This window comes from Micropterus dolomieu, linkage group LG10 (genome assembly GCF_021292245.1).
Source record: "Micropterus dolomieu isolate WLL.071019.BEF.003 ecotype Adirondacks linkage group LG10, ASM2129224v1, whole genome shotgun sequence".
In the NCBI taxonomy this organism is placed as follows: domain Eukaryota; kingdom Metazoa; phylum Chordata; class Actinopteri; order Centrarchiformes; family Centrarchidae; genus Micropterus; species Micropterus dolomieu.
The window spans coordinates 25625441-25646131 of NC_060159.1; the positions used below are offsets into that span (position 1 = coordinate 25625441).

The 20691-nt window shown below is 39.2% G+C and overlaps 2 protein-coding genes across 5 annotated transcripts in view; one reads left to right on the forward strand and one right to left on the reverse strand.

Annotated features, from left to right (window-relative positions):
* The first annotated feature begins 9009 nt into the window (after positions 1-9009).
* LOC123978353 (homeobox protein Nkx-2.4-like) lies at positions 9010-11218 on the forward strand. Its single transcript, XM_046061583.1, has 2 exons — positions 9010-9487; positions 10170-11218. The coding sequence occupies exons 1-2, from the start codon at positions 9010-9012 to the stop codon at positions 10838-10840; spliced, it is 1149 nt and encodes a 382-aa protein (XP_045917539.1). The 3' UTR covers positions 10841-11218.
* Positions 11219-11899: 681 nt separating this feature from the next.
* xrn2 (5'-3' exoribonuclease 2) overlaps positions 11900-20691 on the reverse strand; it is a 37572-nt gene continuing 28780 nt past the window's right edge. For 2 of the 4 annotated variants that reach the window (XM_046061565.1, XM_046061562.1), the window contains 3 exons: positions 16297-16357; positions 13716-13935; positions 11900-12195 (listed from right to left, as the gene is read on the reverse strand). In XM_046061565.1, the coding sequence (XP_045917521.1) occupies positions 12133-12195; positions 13716-13935; positions 16297-16357 (344 nt within the window). In that variant the 3' untranslated portion in view covers positions 11900-12132. Of the gene's footprint in view, positions 12199-13715; positions 13936-16296; positions 16358-20691 lie in introns of all 4 variants that reach the window. The other 2 variants (XM_046061564.1, XM_046061563.1) reach the window with 2 other exon arrangements.

Consider the following 20691-nt stretch of genomic DNA (forward strand, 5'->3'; position numbering starts at 1 on the left):
CACACACACGCACCACGTGTTACTATCTTTTTGGGGACATCGTATTGACCTAATGCATTCCCTGGTACCTAATCCTTAATCATCACAACTACATGTCTAACTCTGACCCTAAAACCAAGTCAACCCTTTAAACTTGTGGGGTCCAGTATTTTGGCCCCACAAAGCTGATCAGACCCCACAAGTATATCCAATCCTGGTTTTTGGACCCCACAAAGTGAGTTAAACAAGAACATACACCCGTAGTGCTGAAGACCTGTGGGCATTTTCGTGTTTCTCATGTTTCTTAATGTGGGTTTACTGACACACTGAATGATTTCTGAAGACCACTTCTGGACGCGTGACCTCTGACCTTCTCCCCTCCTGATACAGGCTGAAGTGAGTGAGTGAAACCTTGATTTATGAAATAAAACTAAATATAAAACAGCCTCTCACAGTCATCTGATGTGTTGAAGATGAAAATCAGTGCAGAAAAAGATTAAAAGATGAAGCTGTTAACTTTAATACACATCCTTAGGAGCACTTTGACTTTTGTTTAAGCTGCTAAATAAATTAATATGATTCTGACTCTGCACTCTCAATAATCCTATAAATTATTTCTAGTTAAATAATAACTTGTAACAACATATAACGACATAACAAGAGGGAAATAAGTTATTTTATTTATTATTTTATCTCTGTGCTTTTGTTTTTTTGCTTTCTTGGTGGCTGTGCAGTGATGAAAGAAATATTCCGATCTTTTACTTATGTAAAAACACTAATACCAAAAATTCTACGTATAAGAAAATAAGTAGAATAAAAAGCAAAAGTACTTTAAATGAAAGGTCAAGTTAAGAGAGTAAATGTCTGTCTGGAAGTGCTCACAACTCAGACATCTGAAATGTGATGACGACCCGCTAGATGCATTTATTTTTTGAATGTCACAAGTCAAAATGGTTGGAACTCACTGGTTTAAACTTTTAATCAATGTGTTGTATTCTATAAGCTTATTATACTTAACTTATACAGAAGTACAAGTACCTCAAAACTGTGCTTTAAGGTTCAGTGTGTAATATTTAATAAGATCTATTGACAGAAATGCAAAATAAAATCCATAACTATGTTTTCAGTGCGGTATAAACAGAGCGCGTTGAATACAGAAGAAGAAATAATAATGGAGGACCACACATATTATTTAGCTCAAGAGCCGACAGAGGGTGTCGACCACGGTGGCTTCTCCTACCTGCTTGGAAAGGGAGGGGTGAGCGGTGAATGAGATGGGTGCAATTCACAACCCTCACCACTAGATGCCACTCAAACTTACACACTGAACCTTTAAAGCTGGGGAAGGCAATGTTGGAAAAATTATCCCCCTATCAGTTGTCAACAGAAAAAAACGCTGCATAGGTCGATGATGCAGCAGCTTATTATGGCGGTTTAGGTATGAGGACGTGTTGCCAAAAACACACATTCATGTGTGGTGAGTGCACGAGCAGGCAGGTAGGCCAGCCAATCATTTCATTCAGTCTGAATGCCTATTACAGTCCTGCGACAGCCACAGATACCAGATGTTTTTCTTTTATGTGTGAGAGAATGAGATTTATTGTCTGCGGTCTGGATGTAGAGAGAATTTCAACAGATATGAGAAAACATGCGTCTGAAGTAAATTGCCTTCCCCAGTTTTAAATACAGCGCTGAATGAAGGGGTTAAAACATTTTGTCGTCAGGATTGTCTAATTTTTGCTACAAACAAACACTTAAGTCATCAAACAGGTTTGAGACGCTACAATCACATAAGAAAGTCTAACGGGGGCTTTAATTAAACAGCTAAAACTGTTAAAGTGTGAAATACATTACCTAAACCATCTCCTGTAAACATGAGATCTTCTGGATTTTGCTCTACTGCAAATGTTCTCCGTTTTACAGTGAGTGATTTATAATAAGCATTTTGGGGGTGTGTTCAACTTCAACTCCCAAATAATTCAGATTATTACTGAGAAATAGATGAAAACACTGTTGGTTTTGATCTTTTCATGGGATTTTTTGACTACAAACATACAGGAAGAACTCCAGCCTTAGCATTTAAAATCAGCTGTGAGTTGCTCCTTATTATAAAATAATGGGACACAGTTCATGAATCCACACTTGGTTCCCAGGACTTGTGTCCGCTAGAGGTGGGGGGGGGGGCGTCCAACCACCATCCATCCATCCATCCCTCCACCTCCCTCTCAGTGTGGAGTTATAAGTCAGTGGATTTTTCTACGTTTCAGGAGCCAGGTGGTCTGGACGCCTCCCCCTGCCCCTCCTGGTTGAAGTGGGCTGCCTTTTCAAGAGGCGTTCAGGGGCCCCAGCTGCTTGGCCTAATGCTCCTCCAGAGAGCCGAGGATTAAACTGAGGGGCCAGAGACGGAGAGGCATGCATAGAACCAGAGTCTGCAGAGGGCAAATGAAAGGAACCGATGAGACAGGAGACGTAAAGCGGGTGGGGGTGCATACAGATAGAGGTTGAAGTGTCTCCCCCCCCACCTCCTCCACTTTTAGCCTCAGACACAGGTGGTTTCACCTGAGGACCAGGTTTGGAGAACAAGAAATTGAAAGAAAGATATTTTCAGGGTTGAAAATAAAGAGTTGCAGTGTTAAATTTCACTGCCAAGTTTCCCAGATCTTTTAATAAAACCAATGTAGCGGAGACACTGAGGAGAATTACATCTTGTGTTGTGCTGACGCCCGAAATTCATCACCAATCAATCAGCTTCTTACTCTGAGCGACGGGGGGGGGGGGGGGGGGGGGGGGGGGGGGGTTGCTCGCATGAACAAAACAAATTGGATATTTCACATGAGAGATTTTTGTATTTCCTTTTTCATCTGTTCTCTTCGCCTCTTGTTTGAAGCGAGCATGTGCCTCTGAGCAGTAACATTTGTTTTCTTAAACTTTGATCTTTGCTCATGAATATTTAACGCTACAGAGAAAGAAGATGCAACTGTAGGCCAGACTCCATGCAGAAAAAGGGGCAGTTTATTAACAGCAAGAGCCCACAGTCATGCTAAGTGTAGGGCCATGTTAAAATTGAAAGGATCAGCAGTTACTACAGTTTGTTCTGAGGGGAACATGACACCAAATTTCACCCAGTATTTGTTTTTTGTTTTTCTCTCTGGACCAAAGTCCGTCAGTGCCATCCCTGTAGAGAAACGCGTCCTCGAGCCTCCCATCTGCTCAGTAACCAAAGGCTGGGGCAGACGGATACAAGGCTATAAGGAACAGAAGAGTTTTCATCAAATACTTTTTTTAGTTATTGCAAATATCAAAATGTACCAAAGGCCACACATGCCTGCACCAACTCCAACAGAATTTCATTCACTGCAGGAAAGTTTCGCCTTCCTTCATTACTCTCAGCTCAAGGTGCGGCCACACTGGAGTTTACCAGGGGAAATGGAGGAAGTATTTATATCCTTTACTTGAGTGGAAGGACCACAATGGAAAAATTCAATGTTACAAGTAAAGATCCTGCTTTCAAAAACATTACCAAGGAAAAGTACTCTGAACCCGAAACATGTCCCCGGTGACTGTTGTACTGTTATATATTGGATTAACAGATTATCCCTTATGCATTAATGCAAAAGCAGGATTTTACTGTTATAGTTTTTGTGCTAGAGCTCATTTGATATCAGACTGCAACTAATGATCATTATTATTATTAATTATTTTGTATTTTCGTAAAGTCACTAAAGTTGTCAGACAAATTTAGTGGAGTAAAAAGTACAATATTTCCCCCTAAGATGTGAAGTAGACGAAGAAAGTGGCATTAAATACTCAAGTAAAGTAGAAGTACCTATTAAATGAATTTAGTTAAATTCCACCTGAATATGTCTGACTTCAGCATCTCCTCAGGGCTGTGGCTTTCACTGACCTTAGTAGTTTTAATTTATTCAACCTGTTTATTGTGAACTTGGGGGTTTGGAAGTACAGTACTTGTGTAGATGTACTTAGTTACATTCCACCACGGCTGATGATAATATAACCGTATAATAAGCCAAACTGGCTCATTTGTTTGCTTTTGTTGGAAAAAAAAACAAACAAACAGAGAAACAGTGAGTTACTTTAACTTTATTCATTGTAAACATGAGCTTGTTGACTTTTCTGTTTTGTGAAAGAATAAAGTATATAGAAAAACTTGAGTGGAGATAATTTAGAAGTCGTTTTCTTTTAACAAATTCAAGCAAACTTCAAATAGAAATTCGGAATAATTTTCTCTCTCAAAGCTGCTTTTTATGTACGAAATAATAAAAATCTTCTTTGCAGATACGAACAGAAGTGAACATTACGGCTCTGATGCAGCTCAGTGAGCCTCCTGATGCCTGTTAAAGTATTTATTTGCTTGATTTAGCTGCAAATTAACTCACTAATTTGTTTATATTATGAAAGCATCTTAAGGCGCCGTCTGAGGTTCAAGGACGCCGCTGCCTTGGACCTGAAAACGCTTTTCTTCTCTGGTTTTCAGGAAGATTTTTTATTTCATTTTATTGATTACAAACACGGAAGAAGAGACTTAACTCACCTTCAGACATGTTTTTACAGTTGAAGAGCTTCAGATGGATGTAAATCAGAACATTGAGGATAAAGGAAACAAAGATTTGAATGTGTCTCTGCAAACACAAGAAAGATTTATTTATTATATGTTTATAATAATTACTATAAAAACAAAACGGCAGGGAAAACAAGGTTCTGAACTGGCTCCAAAGAATTAGATGGAGGTCCAGGTTGCTTTCGTCTGCAGGGATCTGAGGCTTTGAGGTTAAGAATAAAAAGAACTGAAAGAGATAAGATGTAAAATAGAGATTTTTTTCAAAAGAAGATTAAAGTTGAAACCACAGCTAACTAATGTGTTCAAACTCTATTTCCTCTCATGGAGGCCTGAAAGCTCAAAGCTGCCTCCACACTGCAACGAATACAATCCTGGGGAAGAAATGCTGAACAATGTACGTATTTATCTCTAAGTTGGCATTAAAGTAGTCGAGTTTCAACAGATTAAAATCAGATATCAAAATCTGCTCATAAATAATAATAAAATGGTTTTAAATTGAATGATGTAACCTCCCTCCAGATGGCTAAACCCCCAAAATTCACAATAAATGGGATGAAAGAATAAATAAAAATACTTCCTGAGGAGATGCTGAAGTCAGAAATGTTTAGGTGAAATTTGAAAGTTAATCAAGTACTTGTACTTGATTAACTTGTACTTTCTACTTCTACTCATCTCAGAGGGGAATGTACTTTCTTCTCTCTACATTATTCTAACAGCTTTTGTTACTTTACTTTATTTTAAAAACATGACACTTTATAAAAAAAAAAAATCAAACTACACATCAAAATATAAAAAGTTGATTAGTCAATTATTAATCATTGACTGTTGTGATAACTGATTAAACGTTTATGTCATTCTGAAACGTTTCATAGTTTCAGCTTCTCAAATAAAAACTTGCTGCTTTTCTTCATCTTAAATGAAAGTAAAGGTTTTGAATGTTGGTCGGACATAACGACATCTGACGACGTCCTTTCTTAATTCTGTTTAATTGTGACTAAAATAAATGGTTTGATCCAGAAAGAAAACCCTGCAGAAGAATCCATAATGAAAATAATCATTAACCCAATTTGTAACAAAAATTTAACAAATGCAGGCGTAACAATAATCTAATAATGTACTATTTGATAGTGTGTGTGTGTATATATATATATATATATATATATATATATATATACATATACATATATACACACACACACACACACACACACACATACACATATATATATAGTACATCATTAGATATACTATACACACCAGGAGGGGCCATTTCTCTGCATTGTGTACTTTTACTTTTGATATCTTAAGGACATTTTCCTGCTAACGCTATTGTACTTTTACTTGTGTAGCATTTTTAATGCAGCACTTTTACTTACAATTAAGTACTTTCACATTGTGGTATTAGAACTATTACATAAGTAAAATAATCGGAATACTTCCTGCACCACTGGAGATATTAAAGGAGTTTAAAGCTGACAGAGGAGATTTAAAATAAGTAACTTTGCCCATCAAAGTCACCATAAACTCACTATATGATTATTATAACAATACACAGACATGAGTATATATATATATATATATATATATATATATATATATATGGTCATAAAGATAACGCAAATCTCAACATTAAGTTTATATTAGTTACGTTCCAAAAAAACATTATATAGTATAATATATAAAGTCATAAATAACTGGTTACTATAACTAACTGTAGAATAGCACACTCAGCAAATGGGTCTCTGTGAAATACAATAAAAGTGTTCAATAAGACCAATTTATACTAATTTACAGCATAACCACAAGTACCTTTTATAAATCAGAGATATTAGGGAGTAAAACACATTTGAATGTAACGAGGTTACCTCTCCACACACACACTGTTAGTAATTTAAGAAAACTGTAATCAATAACCAATATCAATAATGGCATGCCAGAAGTTTTACCACCACCTCTGAGTATTTTACCTGAATACCTGAGAATGTGCTGTGTCTTAATACTACAGGAGTTTAAACACTTTCTACAAACCTAGTGGAAGAATAACTAACTTTAATGCTCTTAGAAATATAGTCATACTGTAGGAGTTAGAAACAGCAATTAGTTTCACTTAAACAGCCAATTAATAATTTATATAGACGCCATTAAGTCACTATAGCCTACCATTAATATTATTAAATATATTATAGAGTTAAAAACACTTTTGAGTATAATTAATTCACTGTAATCTCATTATAAACGACCACACAGACAAATTATAAGCCTGAACATTAAAACATTATTAAATTTTAAAAAGCATTAACTCGCCATAAAGTCATTAAACAGTAGCCTATAATAAACTAAATAAATATGAGGCAACATATAGTTCCCATAGGAGTGTTATATCGATATCATGAGAGAATCTAAGAGTTACAAACACTTCCCAGTGTAATTAATTCGCCTTAAACTCATCACAAGCTACAGCAGAGACATGCAGGTTTAAGTTCCTGTGGGAATCTAAAGATATTATAACATTTTAGAAAGAATTAACGTAATTAAACAGTAAAGAAAGAGACTTTACAAGTGAAAAATAATGACGTAGTAATGGTAACAGAAACTTTGGAGTACCAGAGGCAGCAGGTAGAATTTTTTAGTGACATCTTGAGACATATAATAAGAATTTAAAGGCCTTTAAGTTCTAATTAATTCACCGAAAACATCGAATAAAGTGCGTGCAGGGTTAAACCAGCTGCAGGAGTTAAACATCAGTACGGAACAGCTGTCTCCGGTGTCTCCGGTCCGTCTGCTCCCGGTGGGTCACCTCTCTTACCGCCTGCAGCAGCGCCTCTGGGCCCGGGAGAAGCTCCGGTCTGCAGGTCCCGGTCCCCCCTGAAGCTGGACGGTTCACCGGAAAGCAAAACGAAGACTGTTTTAATCCGCCGCCGGAAAACTACAAAGAGGACGTGAAGTGACGCGGCAGCAGGTCAGCAGGTGATTGGCTGCTCGGACTGTTTCCACTGAGCGGAACTAACGTTTAAAAAGGTGCTTTATTGTTGATGAGTGATGAGCCTGCAGGAGGAAACCGGAGCACGTGAAACAGCTCGAGGAGAAATTTAATCAAACTTATTATTGGAATAAATAATTAATAAAGTCAAAATCCTGCATTCAAAAATTCACAGATTAAATTCATAATTCAGAAAATAAATTTACTCCAATTTCCTGTTGCTTGTATAGCCTATTTATGGATTTTACTTTGGTTAACGAGTATTATCTTATATGTTTTAAACTGGTAACTCCATCCCAACACTTCCGTCTATATAAAAATAACAAAGGAAGACGAAAACCTTTTAAAAGTCAAGGAATTATCGAACTTTTGATTTAATTTGAACTTAAGTTGGACTTAGAGACATATAGCTTATAGCCTAACATGTGTAATAAATGATCTTATTACCTGTAGGCTACCTGGTGAAGTAGGCTATAAACAGAAGACGGAGGAATGAATGAATGGTGCACTATGCCAGCAATAAATATATGCTAAATATAGGCTATATTTACAAATAGGCTATATTCAGGTGATTTATTTTTGGATGTCAGAAATGACATGGCTCTTAATTTAAATTCATTCTGTACTTGTGCTTTGAAGTAAAAGAAAATCAGAACACAAACAAAGTCGTTTTAAAAAATGTTATTTATAAATCATGATTAATAAAGAAATAGTTTCAGCACAAGTTCTGTTCAGGTTTTAGGCCTACGGTCCCAAAGAAAGAAGATGATCGTTTACTGAGTCCTGGCGTCACAACAGGAGTTAAACAAACAGTTAAACAGTGTCGGGAAGTTAAATTAATGTCAAAACAACTCGGAAGTTTTCAGCAGCACCAGAAACGGAACTCTTCTCAGTGTGCTGTGCTGGGAAAAAAACAGAATTAATGAAATTAAACTTTGTGTAAAATCAGTATTAAAGACAGACATGTGGCCTAGATGTTTTAAGTTCAAGATGAAAATAAAAATAGTTCTGGAAATGTTTAAACAAATACAACAAGTGAGACTGAAGTTAGATTTATAGAAATATGTTATATCTCCAATATTAAATTAATCATATGTGGTTAAAATAATGTATCAGAGTTTAAAGGAATCTGGTTTTTGTCACTCTGCGTTCTTGTTTGGGTCAAACCTTGTAAACCAAACCGCATCCGCAGCAGAAGAGGAAAGTAGGTCCAAACCATTTTCTCCACTTACCTCTGTAATGTCAATTGCCATTGTTGGCTGCTGTATCCGCGTCGCTCCGCCCCTCCGTGTGTTGGGAGTCCGAGTCCAGCGGGATAAGGGGCAACTCGTCTCCTCCTTCAGCCGATCAGCTGGACTTCTTCCCAGGGAGACAGAAGAAGCAAGAAGCCGGAGGGAGGGAGGGGGACGCAGGCAAGAGAGCCGCCGGACAGACCCGACCGCATCCAGCCAGCGCACGGGGTGGCCACAACATGTCCTTCAGCCCAAAGCACTCCACCCCCTTCTCAGTCACCGACATTTTGAGCCCGATGGAGGACAGCTACCGGAGGTTTGGAGGTATGGATCCCGCCGCGGGGAGTCTCGGGTCCCAGCTGGGCGCCTACCGGCAGCAGCAAGTCTCCCAGCCCGGTATGCAGCATCAGCAGCAGGCGCAGCAGCATCATCTTCACCACCATCACCATCACCACCATCACCTGTCCTCCTCCTCTTCATCCTCATCCTCCTCCTCTTCCTCAGCCTCGGCCACAGCAGCAGCAGCCGCCGCCGCTCTGGGACCCGGCGGGCCCTATCATGTGCCCCACGGGGTGCCGCAGTTCTCCGGGGCCGTCGGAGGATTCTGCAACGGCGGCATCGGGAACGTCGGAGACCTGCCGTCCTACCAGGACACGGTGAGGAGCGGAGGGGCGGCAGCGGCGTGGTACAGCAACCCGGAGCCCAGATACCCGACAAGTAAGAGCAGCGTCAATTAAAAAGTTCTGTTTAAAATCTGAGAAACGTTTTAAATAGAGAAAACGAGACCTGGACATTCCGGCCTCCTGCGTTTAGGCACGATGGAACAAATGTGCAATGTTCCTAAAATGTATTGTAGTGTTTGGTATTAAAAAACGGGAAGTGACCTTTTATTGTTCATCTTAGGGCCTCGATATAATCGACTCTATAATTACTTTTTCAGAATCAGTTTAGTGACTTTAAAGCACTTTTATTTTGTAAGTCTACAGGCCTAGTTATTTAAAATATCTGTTATTATCTGTACTATCATAACATAGTGCTCATGGTGCTCCTTAGTGTCTTTAATTGCTTTAAACTAAATAAACATGAATGAACAGCTCATATTTTCGCCTTGAAAACGATATATAATCCTAAAATTATTTATGTTTATAGTAAAAAGCAAGAAGTTTACTTATTTTCCATTAAACGTTTCGTTTTATTTAATGTTTAAAAGTAATACTGTTCAGTTTTTAAAATGTATTTTTTTTTAAAACAAGCCGTTACACTAATTAACATTTTCCTATAGAATAATCATAATCCACTGTTTGTGAAGGATGAGATAAATGATGCTAAATGTTTGAGGGAAATGTCGCCAGTTAGCTTGTTTTTATTTTACTCAAACAAGGATAATTTTTCTGCTAAGTTTCCAGATTCATGGGCCCCTCCGCCGGGATGAACATGTCCGGGATGGTGGGCAGCTTGGCCGGGATGGACTCTACCGCCAAGTCCATGGTGACGCTGCACTCCGCGCCGCGGAGGAAGCGGCGGGTTCTCTTCTCTCAGGCGCAGGTGTACGAACTGGAGCGGCGCTTCAAGCAGCAAAAGTACCTGTCCGCTCCGGAGAGGGAGCACCTGGCCGGACTGATCCACCTCTCCCCGAACCAGGTCAAGATCTGGTTCCAGAACCACCGCTACAAGCTGAAGAGGCAGGCCAAGGACAAGACCACGCAGCAGCTGCAGCAGGACGGAAGCAGCGGTGGAGGTGGAGGCGGTGGAGGCCTGTGCGCGACGACCCACCGCTCGTCCTCAGTGTCTCCGGTCCTCTCCAAGAACGGCAAGGCCTGCCGGACCGACTCCGGTGGCTCCAACCAAACCGGAAACCGACAGAGCAGCTCGGGGGAGGCCATGGCGACGACCCCGCAGCAGCAGCAGCAGGTGAACCAGCTGTCGTCCACAGAGGAGCTGGAGGATTTGTCCCAAAGTCCGCCGATGGGACTACACGGTCAGATCAACATGACGCAGACGGACGCGGCGCTAATCGAGTACACAAACAGCATGATCGGCTCCAATTTACTGTACGGGAGAACTTGGTAGGGATACCGGGAGGATGACAGACGGTATCGGGCCTGTGGGCCTCAATCCGGGGTTGGATTTTTTTCGAAGAACAGGCTGGAGGACAAAAGCACGCACCAGATCTTTTTTTTCTCCTGTGCGTAAAGTTCCGGTTCTTTTACGCACGCAGAGACTCAAGAGACACTCGGTGGTTTTGAGCAACATGGTGCAAAAACAAACTGTATATTAGAGCCTTGAACGTCGATAATAATGTATTTTCTCCCTCTTTGTTAAGTCTTTTTTTGTAATTGACAGATGTGACTGCTGCTGCATTTAAGACCATTAAAACAAAATCTAATGCGAGGAGATTCAGGATGAGGCACTCTCACTGTGCTCCCCTGTCATTTCTAGACAAAATATATTACTGCAGGTTTAAATATAAAAATAATACAAAGTGAAGCAATAGAGGCCGGTTTGAAAACGGGAAATAATCCGGGACAGAGCTACAGAAGTTCGTTTAATTCCGAATTAAACGAATTGAGAAATATTTTCATTGGAAGTCAATAAATATTCTTTGTTACAGCTGATTTTTATTTGTTTCCAGTGTTGAATAAATGATATTTTCATTTTGGACATTTCAATGCAATTTGTGAAGTCTGAAACGAAACATTTTCTTTAAATGGTTTTTGGATCAATGACAATTATAATGATCATTTACAGCTGATATAAAAGCAGAATGTGGATATAAAGGATGTTTGCTGCTTAAATATACCTGAATATTCACCAGAAAGTGCGTAATGCTCCAGATATAATTAACAAAAAAGAATGAACTATTTCTTTATCTTTTACCTTAATTCTATTGGGAGACCTATTAAAAATAATTTGATATTTAAGGCATTTTTGCTTTTTAATTTAAGTAAAATGTAAGTGTGAATCAAAACATTTTTAAAAAAAGCATTTCCATTACCCGAAGACAGACATGATCATTCTTATCAGACAAATATAATCCCAACATCACCTTTTATTTTACATGTTGTTTTTTTTTTGTGTGTGTGACCACTTTGGAGAGATTCCTCTCAAAAAATAAACACAGCTGGACTCTTTGTCCTTGACTCACTTGTATTTTACAAGTTTTACAGGCCGTTCATCTTAAAAATCACAGGTTACATTAAACATGTTTTTGTGTGTGGTCGAATAAAAAGGAAATAAACCCACAAATATCATTGTACAAGAAGACATTAGAATGAAAAGAAAAAATGACATGTCTCCCCTAAAAATAGTCCCGCCCCCCCCCACTCCCCCTTAAAGTCCCAAAGTCCATCATTACTTTGAGTTTAATTCCAGTTATATCTTCTGGACGGAGGAGGAGCAGGGTAACCTCTGCCAGAGCTGTAACCCTGAAAGACAAAATAAATAAAGTTAGAAGACATTCTTCATTTAAAGTTAAAAACACTTTCAAATGTATATTAAACACATCTACCAATTTCCAAGTTTAGTAAATATATAGTGTAATTTGACTTTTCTCCACATGGATCAAATATCAGAAGTATTTAAATAATTTAAATTCACAGACTTGAAAACAGAAATGTTTTTAAATTTTATGTTTTTTTTTTTTTTTTTTTTTTAAAGAGCACATTTTGATGTTTTCTTTGTATTTCAAATCAGAACTTTTCATGTCATGTTTCATGAACTCCTGGACTTAAATAAACAAAAACAACCCAACTGGAATTAATGCTTTTGTAAAATTTAGCAACATATTTCTTCATGAAAAGCTCAAATCATTGTAACTTCTACCTACAGAAGAAACCACAGAGTGAAAGTCTGTGGATTAACATGGACACTGTTTCTAGAAAGATTTTGTTAATATCACAAACCAAATTTACCTCCATTAGTTTGGACACATAAAACTAAAAAGTTTTGTGTTTTTGTGCACAAAATCTAAAAACAGATTATTCAGTTGTAGCTGAATAAAGCAAACAAAACTTAAACATTTGAATTTCACATTTTAAAAAACACTCAGTTTCCTCTCAGTTCTCATGAATTGTTTGGAAGCAAAAGATTTTGAGAGACTCCTTTTCTCTCATTTAATTATCTAAAAGAGATAAACTACTTCCACTGAAAACCTTTTGAAGTTTCCAAATTATAATGTTAAACAAGTTCTTCTTCTTTAAAAACAAAAATAAAGTAGCTGTTGACCAATGAGAAGACCGAAACAATCTGAAATGTTCAGTGAAATGATGGTTGAAATATATTTAAAAAAGGTCAAAATTAGTTCACATTTAAGAAAATTAAATATCAACAAAGCCCTGAATGGATAATGGAGCAGATAAACTTACTCAATTTATAAATTAAGTTAATCACTTAACTGCTTAAACATTTAATGTTTCCAAGTTTGATTCTCTTGTGTTTTACATGATCTCTCAGTAAATTGGAAATCTTTTGAGTTTCTTACAATCTCCTGACATTTTACAGACAATTAATTGATTAATTCATTAATTGAGTTAAAGAGACCGATAAATCGATAACAATGTTTTATGTCAACATTTTAATCAGCTGATGCTCTTCTAGAGAATTAATGACCAAAATGTAAAAACAGGACTAATATTTAAGACTTTAGAAGAAAAAGGCTGCCACGAGTTCAGCTTTCAAACTACAACTTAAAGGAATTTCATTAATTTCAACTGGGAAGACTGGACAAACGCTTTCAGCATCGTCAGCAACAGCCAATCAGATTCTTTTGTTGTTGTTGTTTCACAATAAGTTGCAGCCAAACTTCAAACTTCAGCTCTTTACAACTTTTATTCATAAGACGGAAGGAAGTAAAAAGTTTGTATTTACGACCTGCCAGCAAAGACGACGTGTCCACTTCAGACGTTTAGAAACTGTAACTCGGACTGACGTCTCTGAAAGGATTTACCTGTTGTTGTTGTCCCCTGTTGTCCCTGCGATCGTCCCTGCGATCGTGCCAGTCGTCTCTACGCTGATCGTAGCGCTGCTGGTAGCTGCCCGGCCCGGCCCCTCCCCGTCCGCGGGTCGCGTTCTGCTGGTACGCCGACTGCTGCGACTGCGTGGCCCGATCCCAGCCGTGACCCCCGCCTCCGCCTCCGTACTGCTGCTGCTGCTGCTGCTGCTGCTGCCTGGGGACGCCAACGCATCAAATCTGTTAGCTTGTGAAAAACTCACCGTCAAGTACACTCCGTTAACGAGGTCTCCAATGAACACATACATTTTCTAACATGTCGGACTCCAGGTAGTTTCTGTCTGAAGTGGAAATAAAGACCTTGGAAGAAGATGCATAAAATAACAGTCACCTCGGATGTTTCAGGTAATCTCAGAGTGAAGTTAGAGAACACTTTTCCACAGGCGACAACAGGCTCATTCACGAGAACGAGGCCATTTTAAAGTGTTACAGCATGTTGACATAGTCACCTTTTAATTAATTTCTGACGAACACCAGCTTGTGCTCTAAAAGTTACACAATATTGGCTGGACCGTGTTTCCCAGCGCGGGTTAAAAATGACCGAGTGCATGAATCAAATGAGACATTTTGTAGTTTTTTAAAAATACAGAAATCAGAAGCTCCACCTGCTTTGTGTCTTTAAAATATAGTGTCACAACATTACCTGAGTTTTGGTAGCAACATTGTACTTTTGAGTAATACACACACGTGCTTCCATGTAACAAAACATGCCAAACTTTATAATAAGTATTAGAGCTCCAACGATTAGTCGATTAATTCATCACAAGAAAATTCAGCAACTATTATTTTGATAATCGTTTCAGTCATTTTTTTTAAGCTAAAATGTGGAAATATGCTTGTTTAACCTTCTTAACGTGAGGAATTGCTGCTATTCTTTGTCATTTATGACCGTAAATGAAGAGTCTTTGGGTTGTGGACTGTTAGTTGGACAAAAGAAGCGGCGCTTTGGGCTCTGGAAAATTGTGACGAACACTTTTCACAATTTCTTGACATTTTAAAGACTAAACGATTAGTCGATTAATCGTGAAAATAGTCGATAATGAAAATAATCGTTAGTTGCAGCCCTAATAAGTATTTAATGACGTTTTAAGACACGCGGATAAAAAAAGAATTCAAGATGAAAGAATAAGTTTATAGAGTTTATCAGCAAGTATTTCGGTAACAAATGAACTGGTTCAGTCATTTTTCAGGTAAAAACGGCGACGCCGGGTTGTGGCTTCTCCATTTTGAGTATTTTGTAAACTTAACATCTTTGGGTTTTGTGGTCGCAGACATCAGCTTGGACTCATTTTTTTCTATTTTCTAATGTTTCATCGACCAAACAGTGAATCGAAAAATCATCTACAGATGTATTAATTTAAAAACTAAGTAACAAGTCGATACCAACTTTCTCAACGAGTCCTAAAGTTCAATTTCATTCATAATAAACAAGTCTGATTTAACTTTAAAGTTTAGATTTGTTCATGTTATGAGGAATTTCCAGCCGACTGACAAAATATTGAACTTTCTGATCCGACAAGAGAGGCGGCCTTTAACTCTGCTTTGAAGTGACCCCGTCGACGGCCGTTTGCTGAGGGATCGAGCTCTCAAAAAGATAAATCAGCCTCTCCTCTCAGATGACTTAGCGTCGATTCACATCAAAGCACAGAGTATGAAATTAACCGTATTCACATATGGCTCGGATCGCCCTCGTCCCTGAGATGAGGCGTCCGTGGGACCGAGTGAAGAGTCGGCACGCCACGGCCCTCCAAAACCACCGCCGGACAATGTGTCAATCCAACGGAGGATATTAAAAGTCTCTTCTTTGTAACAATGAAGGGAGAAGAAACTAAGCGCAGCGGCCCCATCCCTCATTACTGAACCATGTCACACTCTGGCCAGCGCCGGACTTAACCGAGCGCTGGAATCCGTAATCCCCTCTCCTCCAAGTTCCTCCTGCATTTCATTTGGTCCGATCCCGGGTAGTTAAAGAAACTGTTTTCAGTCGCTGCTAATAACTACTGACCTGAGGTGACACAGAGCCACAATGGGCCTGAAAAGTTGAACCAGAGAACCTGATTAGGACTTTGGAGAGGTCTGGAGCCAGGATCAATAGCCGGACTTGTGCGGCCGCGGGCGCAGGGAAACGCCGCAGCCTCCAACAGCATTAGTGATGCCTCATTAAGTTGCACAAACCTCCTCGAGAGAAATTTGTTTTAGAGAGACGGGGAGAAATCTTAATTCAGCAGCAGCAGCAGCACAGCCCCCCCAACGGAGGAAGGCAGAGCGCCGGTGTAGAAAGGCTGGAAATCTGCAGGGAGGGGGGGGACGAGCTGCAGAAACCACAAACCAGGGCCTTAACGCGTTTAATGCACGAGTTCTACCTGTTCTTGTAAAAAGGAAATGCTTTATGTGGTCAATAAAGTCCTTTCATTCTTCTTTTAGAGTTAACCAATGAACACAAATGTTTTACAAACAGCGTTTATATCAAACTTAACCACACAAACAAGATTTAAAACAAGCAGACCGGCCGACTCACCTTGGATACTGGGGCTGCTGGTAGGAGGGAGGCGCTCCCAGCAAACTGTTCTGCCTGGAATCTGCGGAGAACAAAAGGCCACATGGTCAGAAGTGGTTCTGCTGAGTCGAGTTGGAAGTTTTCGAAGAAGCAGAGAGCTCAGTCCTCGGAGGAAAAGACGGCAATTTGTCCTAAATTTTAACCTGCGTCTGTGAGCTCCTAATACAATATGAAACGTGCAGCACGGAGCGGGTTGTTGTTAGCTGTTATTCTTTCATGTTTTACCTCAAACGTTAACACGCGATTCAGTTTAATTACTCAACAGTATCATAACTAAGGGAATATTTCACATCCACATCATCTGAGTCGCCTGTATTGAGTTAAACTGTAATGAAACCTGAGAAAATCCTCCAGTTTCATTGTTTACAAGCCAAAACTACAAGGATTTGACATTAAACATGGATCCTAATTAACCCAATTCAAGCTTTAACCTTGAAGATAAAAAAAAGGAATAAAAATACTAACATTTCTGTCATGGATACAGAACAAATCAGTTCATGATAAAATTAAGGTCTTTGAAAACGTTGAATCGCGGCGGGCTGTGGAAGTGGAGGGGTGGAGGAGAAGGGGCGGGCGGGGGGCAGTGGCAGGCGAGGGAGAGCCGGAGCGCCACATTTGCATTTTTTGTTCAGAAAATGAAATAAGCATTCAGCCGGCAGCATTGTGGACGCCTCAAGTACCCTGGTTCCATGGCTGCAAGCCCTTCACAAAGACACACTTTAAAAAAAAAAAAAAGGAGCTAACGGCTTCTTCCAGATTCACTGTTGCCAAGGCGATGACCAGCTGCGAGCCGCGGACTTGTTTGTTTATAGGGGCAGGCCTGCCGAGTGGCTCGGCTCTGGGTGGGTGAAGGGTGCCACGAGGAGGGAAGGAGTCCGAGTAAAAAAAATAAATAAAGAAGATTCGGCCGGGACGAGTTCACAGAAGCAGATACTGACGCTTCTGGGTTGAAGCCGTTTAAAGTGAGTACAGGTATCAGAGCGGGCGGGGTGCTGCGGCCAAATCTGTATATCATTTATATAATTTAACATATTTACATCTAGAACTTATTATTTTAATTATCTATTCATCTGTTCCGAGCTTCAAAAATGTGATTAATCAATTAGCCCAAAGCTATTTTTGAAGCAAATATTGTCAAAATGATCTGGTTCCAGCTTCTCAAACGTACATATTTTCTGGTTTTTAGGTTTTCATCCAGATGTAGTGCAAATTTTAAATGACAAGGCAAAAGAAAACTCTAATTAATGCGTGTTCCCGCCGCTCGTGACTATCAGGAGTTGAGCGCGTCAAGACTAACAGTAGGTGGTGCTATTTCTGTAAAAACACATTTTGTTTTTAATCGATTGCCAACTTCTTCACTTTAGCTGAGCGTAGAAACTCTTTGGTTGACTTTTGTGAATTTTAGAGCATTTCCACTCATTTTCCAAAACAGGTCGACACACTTATCGATCAACTAAATATCTTTACAATTTTGGATTGTTCAATAAAACATGACATTTGAAGTCATGTGAGTGAGGGACCTTTGTTTACTTTTTGCTGACATGTTAAAAAGACCAAACAATGAATCGATTGATCTAGAAAATAACTGGCAGATTACCTGATGATAAAAATAACAGTTGCCCCTAAATCTGTCGTTCTTTTAGGATTCATCGTTCAGTCATATGACTTCAAATACAATTCTCAAAAACTGTTTAAAGATAAAAGATTAACTTTATTTCTATTTCAGTTAATAACAAATTGACAAAAATGGTGAAAAATATAATTGTTACCCCAAAAAAACAACGACACACAAGCGAACAAACAAAACTCCACCAAGGCCCCATAATTCAGTTTGTTATTGATTACAGAGAAAACTAACCAGTTCAAGTCAGACGAGGGATTGACATTTTACTATCAATTTAAAGGGTAAAAGGTATGTTTTCCCCATTTTTAAACAAATCACCCCTCTCTCTATGATGGCCGCCCCCCCCTTGAGTGTGGCCATTCAGATCTGCCAGAAACACTTTTGATTTCCGACAACACGTCGTACGAACCACTTCTTTTCTAGTATAACCTTGACTTTCCAGATTTCATGGAAATTCCCATCGTAGCTCCCTGACACCAACAAATATGTATTTATATGATCTGAAAGATTCTAAATAATGTTCATTATATTCAGGTTTAAATGGATGAACAAATGAAGGTGATGTGTGGAGGATACAAGTGTTTGCAAAGCACCTGGGAAAAGGTTCTCTGAACATGCGAACATGAGCAGAATGACGACTCCTGACTTCTAGCCTCCATACATTTTCAGCCCCTCCCCCAACAACAGAAACTAAATCTGCTAAATGTTTCTTTGCGATGTGACAGACCTGACAGCAACAACCAACTCTTACAAAAGGTCTTCTGGTTATTGTGATGTTTTTAGCCACATTAGCACTTAAGACATTCACGTCCCCTCAGAATTAAATAAAAACGATGATGATCCCCTCAACGTTCCTTCAGGCGCCAGCATCAGGTCACATTTTTCATTTATGACCAAATTCCTGCAAATCTGACGACATCGGCCTCAGCTGTACTTTGTGTTATTTAGCTCGCGTTAGCATGCTAACCTGCTAAACTAACGTGAGGAACATGATCACATTGCACCTGCTTTAGATCAGCATGCCAAATGTTTCATTTAGTGCCGCCTCACTTTGTCTTGTTTTTTCTCTAATTGTCCAGCTAAAGTTTACTTTATATACACGTGTTTAAAGTTGATCTGTTAAATCCCCAAAGCTAACACCGCTGGCATTAATCTGTAAATTCTAGATCCAAAGTTTCCAACATTATTTGCGTCTTAGGACATAAAAGCTTTAAAATCCCGATTTTCATGAGTCACAAACCTGAAACCCATTTTGAGGATTTATATATTTATATATCCAAAACTGACCCCACCTACTGAAGGAAAAAACTCTGGGCTACATTAGTGTCTGGCTGTAAATTGACTTTAAAAATTAATAAGAAAAATAAAGAAATAAAAAGTCACAAGTTTGTTTGGACCATCTGATATTTATTTTAGGCTCAATATCAGGGAAAGTGTAAAACTTTGGGATTGTCGAGTATTTTGGAACCAAAACCATTAAAATGAAAGAAAAACCTGAATTAATCTGTTTATGACCGGATAACGTAAAAGGGAAGTCAAGCAGGAAATATTCCACCAGCTCTCTGCTGACCACACCAAAAAGTAAAAGACACAATTACCAGCCAGCAGGCAGACTGCTGTCGGCACATTATCATCAGGTTTTTTGTCATTCAGTTTTCATGTTTGATTATCTCCTCCACCAACAAACTTTAAGTGGACCACCCAGTTGGGCTCCAATTATAACTCCACAACACTCTGGTCTTCTTTTCCTCATCGCCAGCGATGCCTCAAAAGAGAGACTTACAAGTGGACACCTGTCAATCTCTTTAATTAACAATGATCTGAAAGTGTATAGACCTCCAGTCTGCGCCGGACAAAAGCCAACAAAGGATTACGCTTTAAATCCTTAAAACACACTGTGGCCACTGTATTAATGCAGGGATTACAACCGCGCTAAACAACTAAACGTCTCTCTCCACCTCTTTTCAATTAGTTCAGCGACTATTTGACTCAGATCCCATCCAGCCAGCTCAGGTCTGATAACAGAAGCGGGACAGTAACATCTCTGTCCGCTGGACAAAGCAGACAGACGGGACTCCCAGAACGTCATCTGCCGCCGCTTCACATATTTCAGTCATCTGGTTTTTGCCTGCGACCGTACAATACCCGATCTCTAGTACAACTACAAAATAATTAAACATAGATGCCTTTTTGGAAGTTTGGCTTATGTTGCAACTGAAAGAACGTCATCTAAAAATGACTTACTTAAATCAGAACTGTCCAATCAAAAATAAGCCTAAACAAATAGGCATGCAACAAAAAATTCTACTCTATGGGCCCATTTTGTTTGGGCGCTTAAAAAGTATAATATGAGCACATTATGAACCAAATGAAAGTCGATAAAGAAGAACATTGAGCCATTGTCAAGTCCTCCAATACCTTCTAACCCACTAAAGTAAAAGTTTCTGTTTAAGCTCTTGGTGCACCATTAAACGCTCCATCTCTGAGGATGCAGAGCTTCAATCAATGTGGGAGTAGCAACAAAGCAGCAAAGTGCAGCTATATTTCCAACTGATGCTTCAGTACATGAGCAGACAGTCTCCTGGATTGTTCAAAATAATAATGTTATGTAAATATAATGTTTTATAAGACTTTAAGACTTTTGACAAAGTTTTGTAAAAATACAAATAGTTATCATCAAGGCCCCATGCGTTTGGTGACCCCTTGTTATTGAAGTCCGCCGGCGTGAGCAG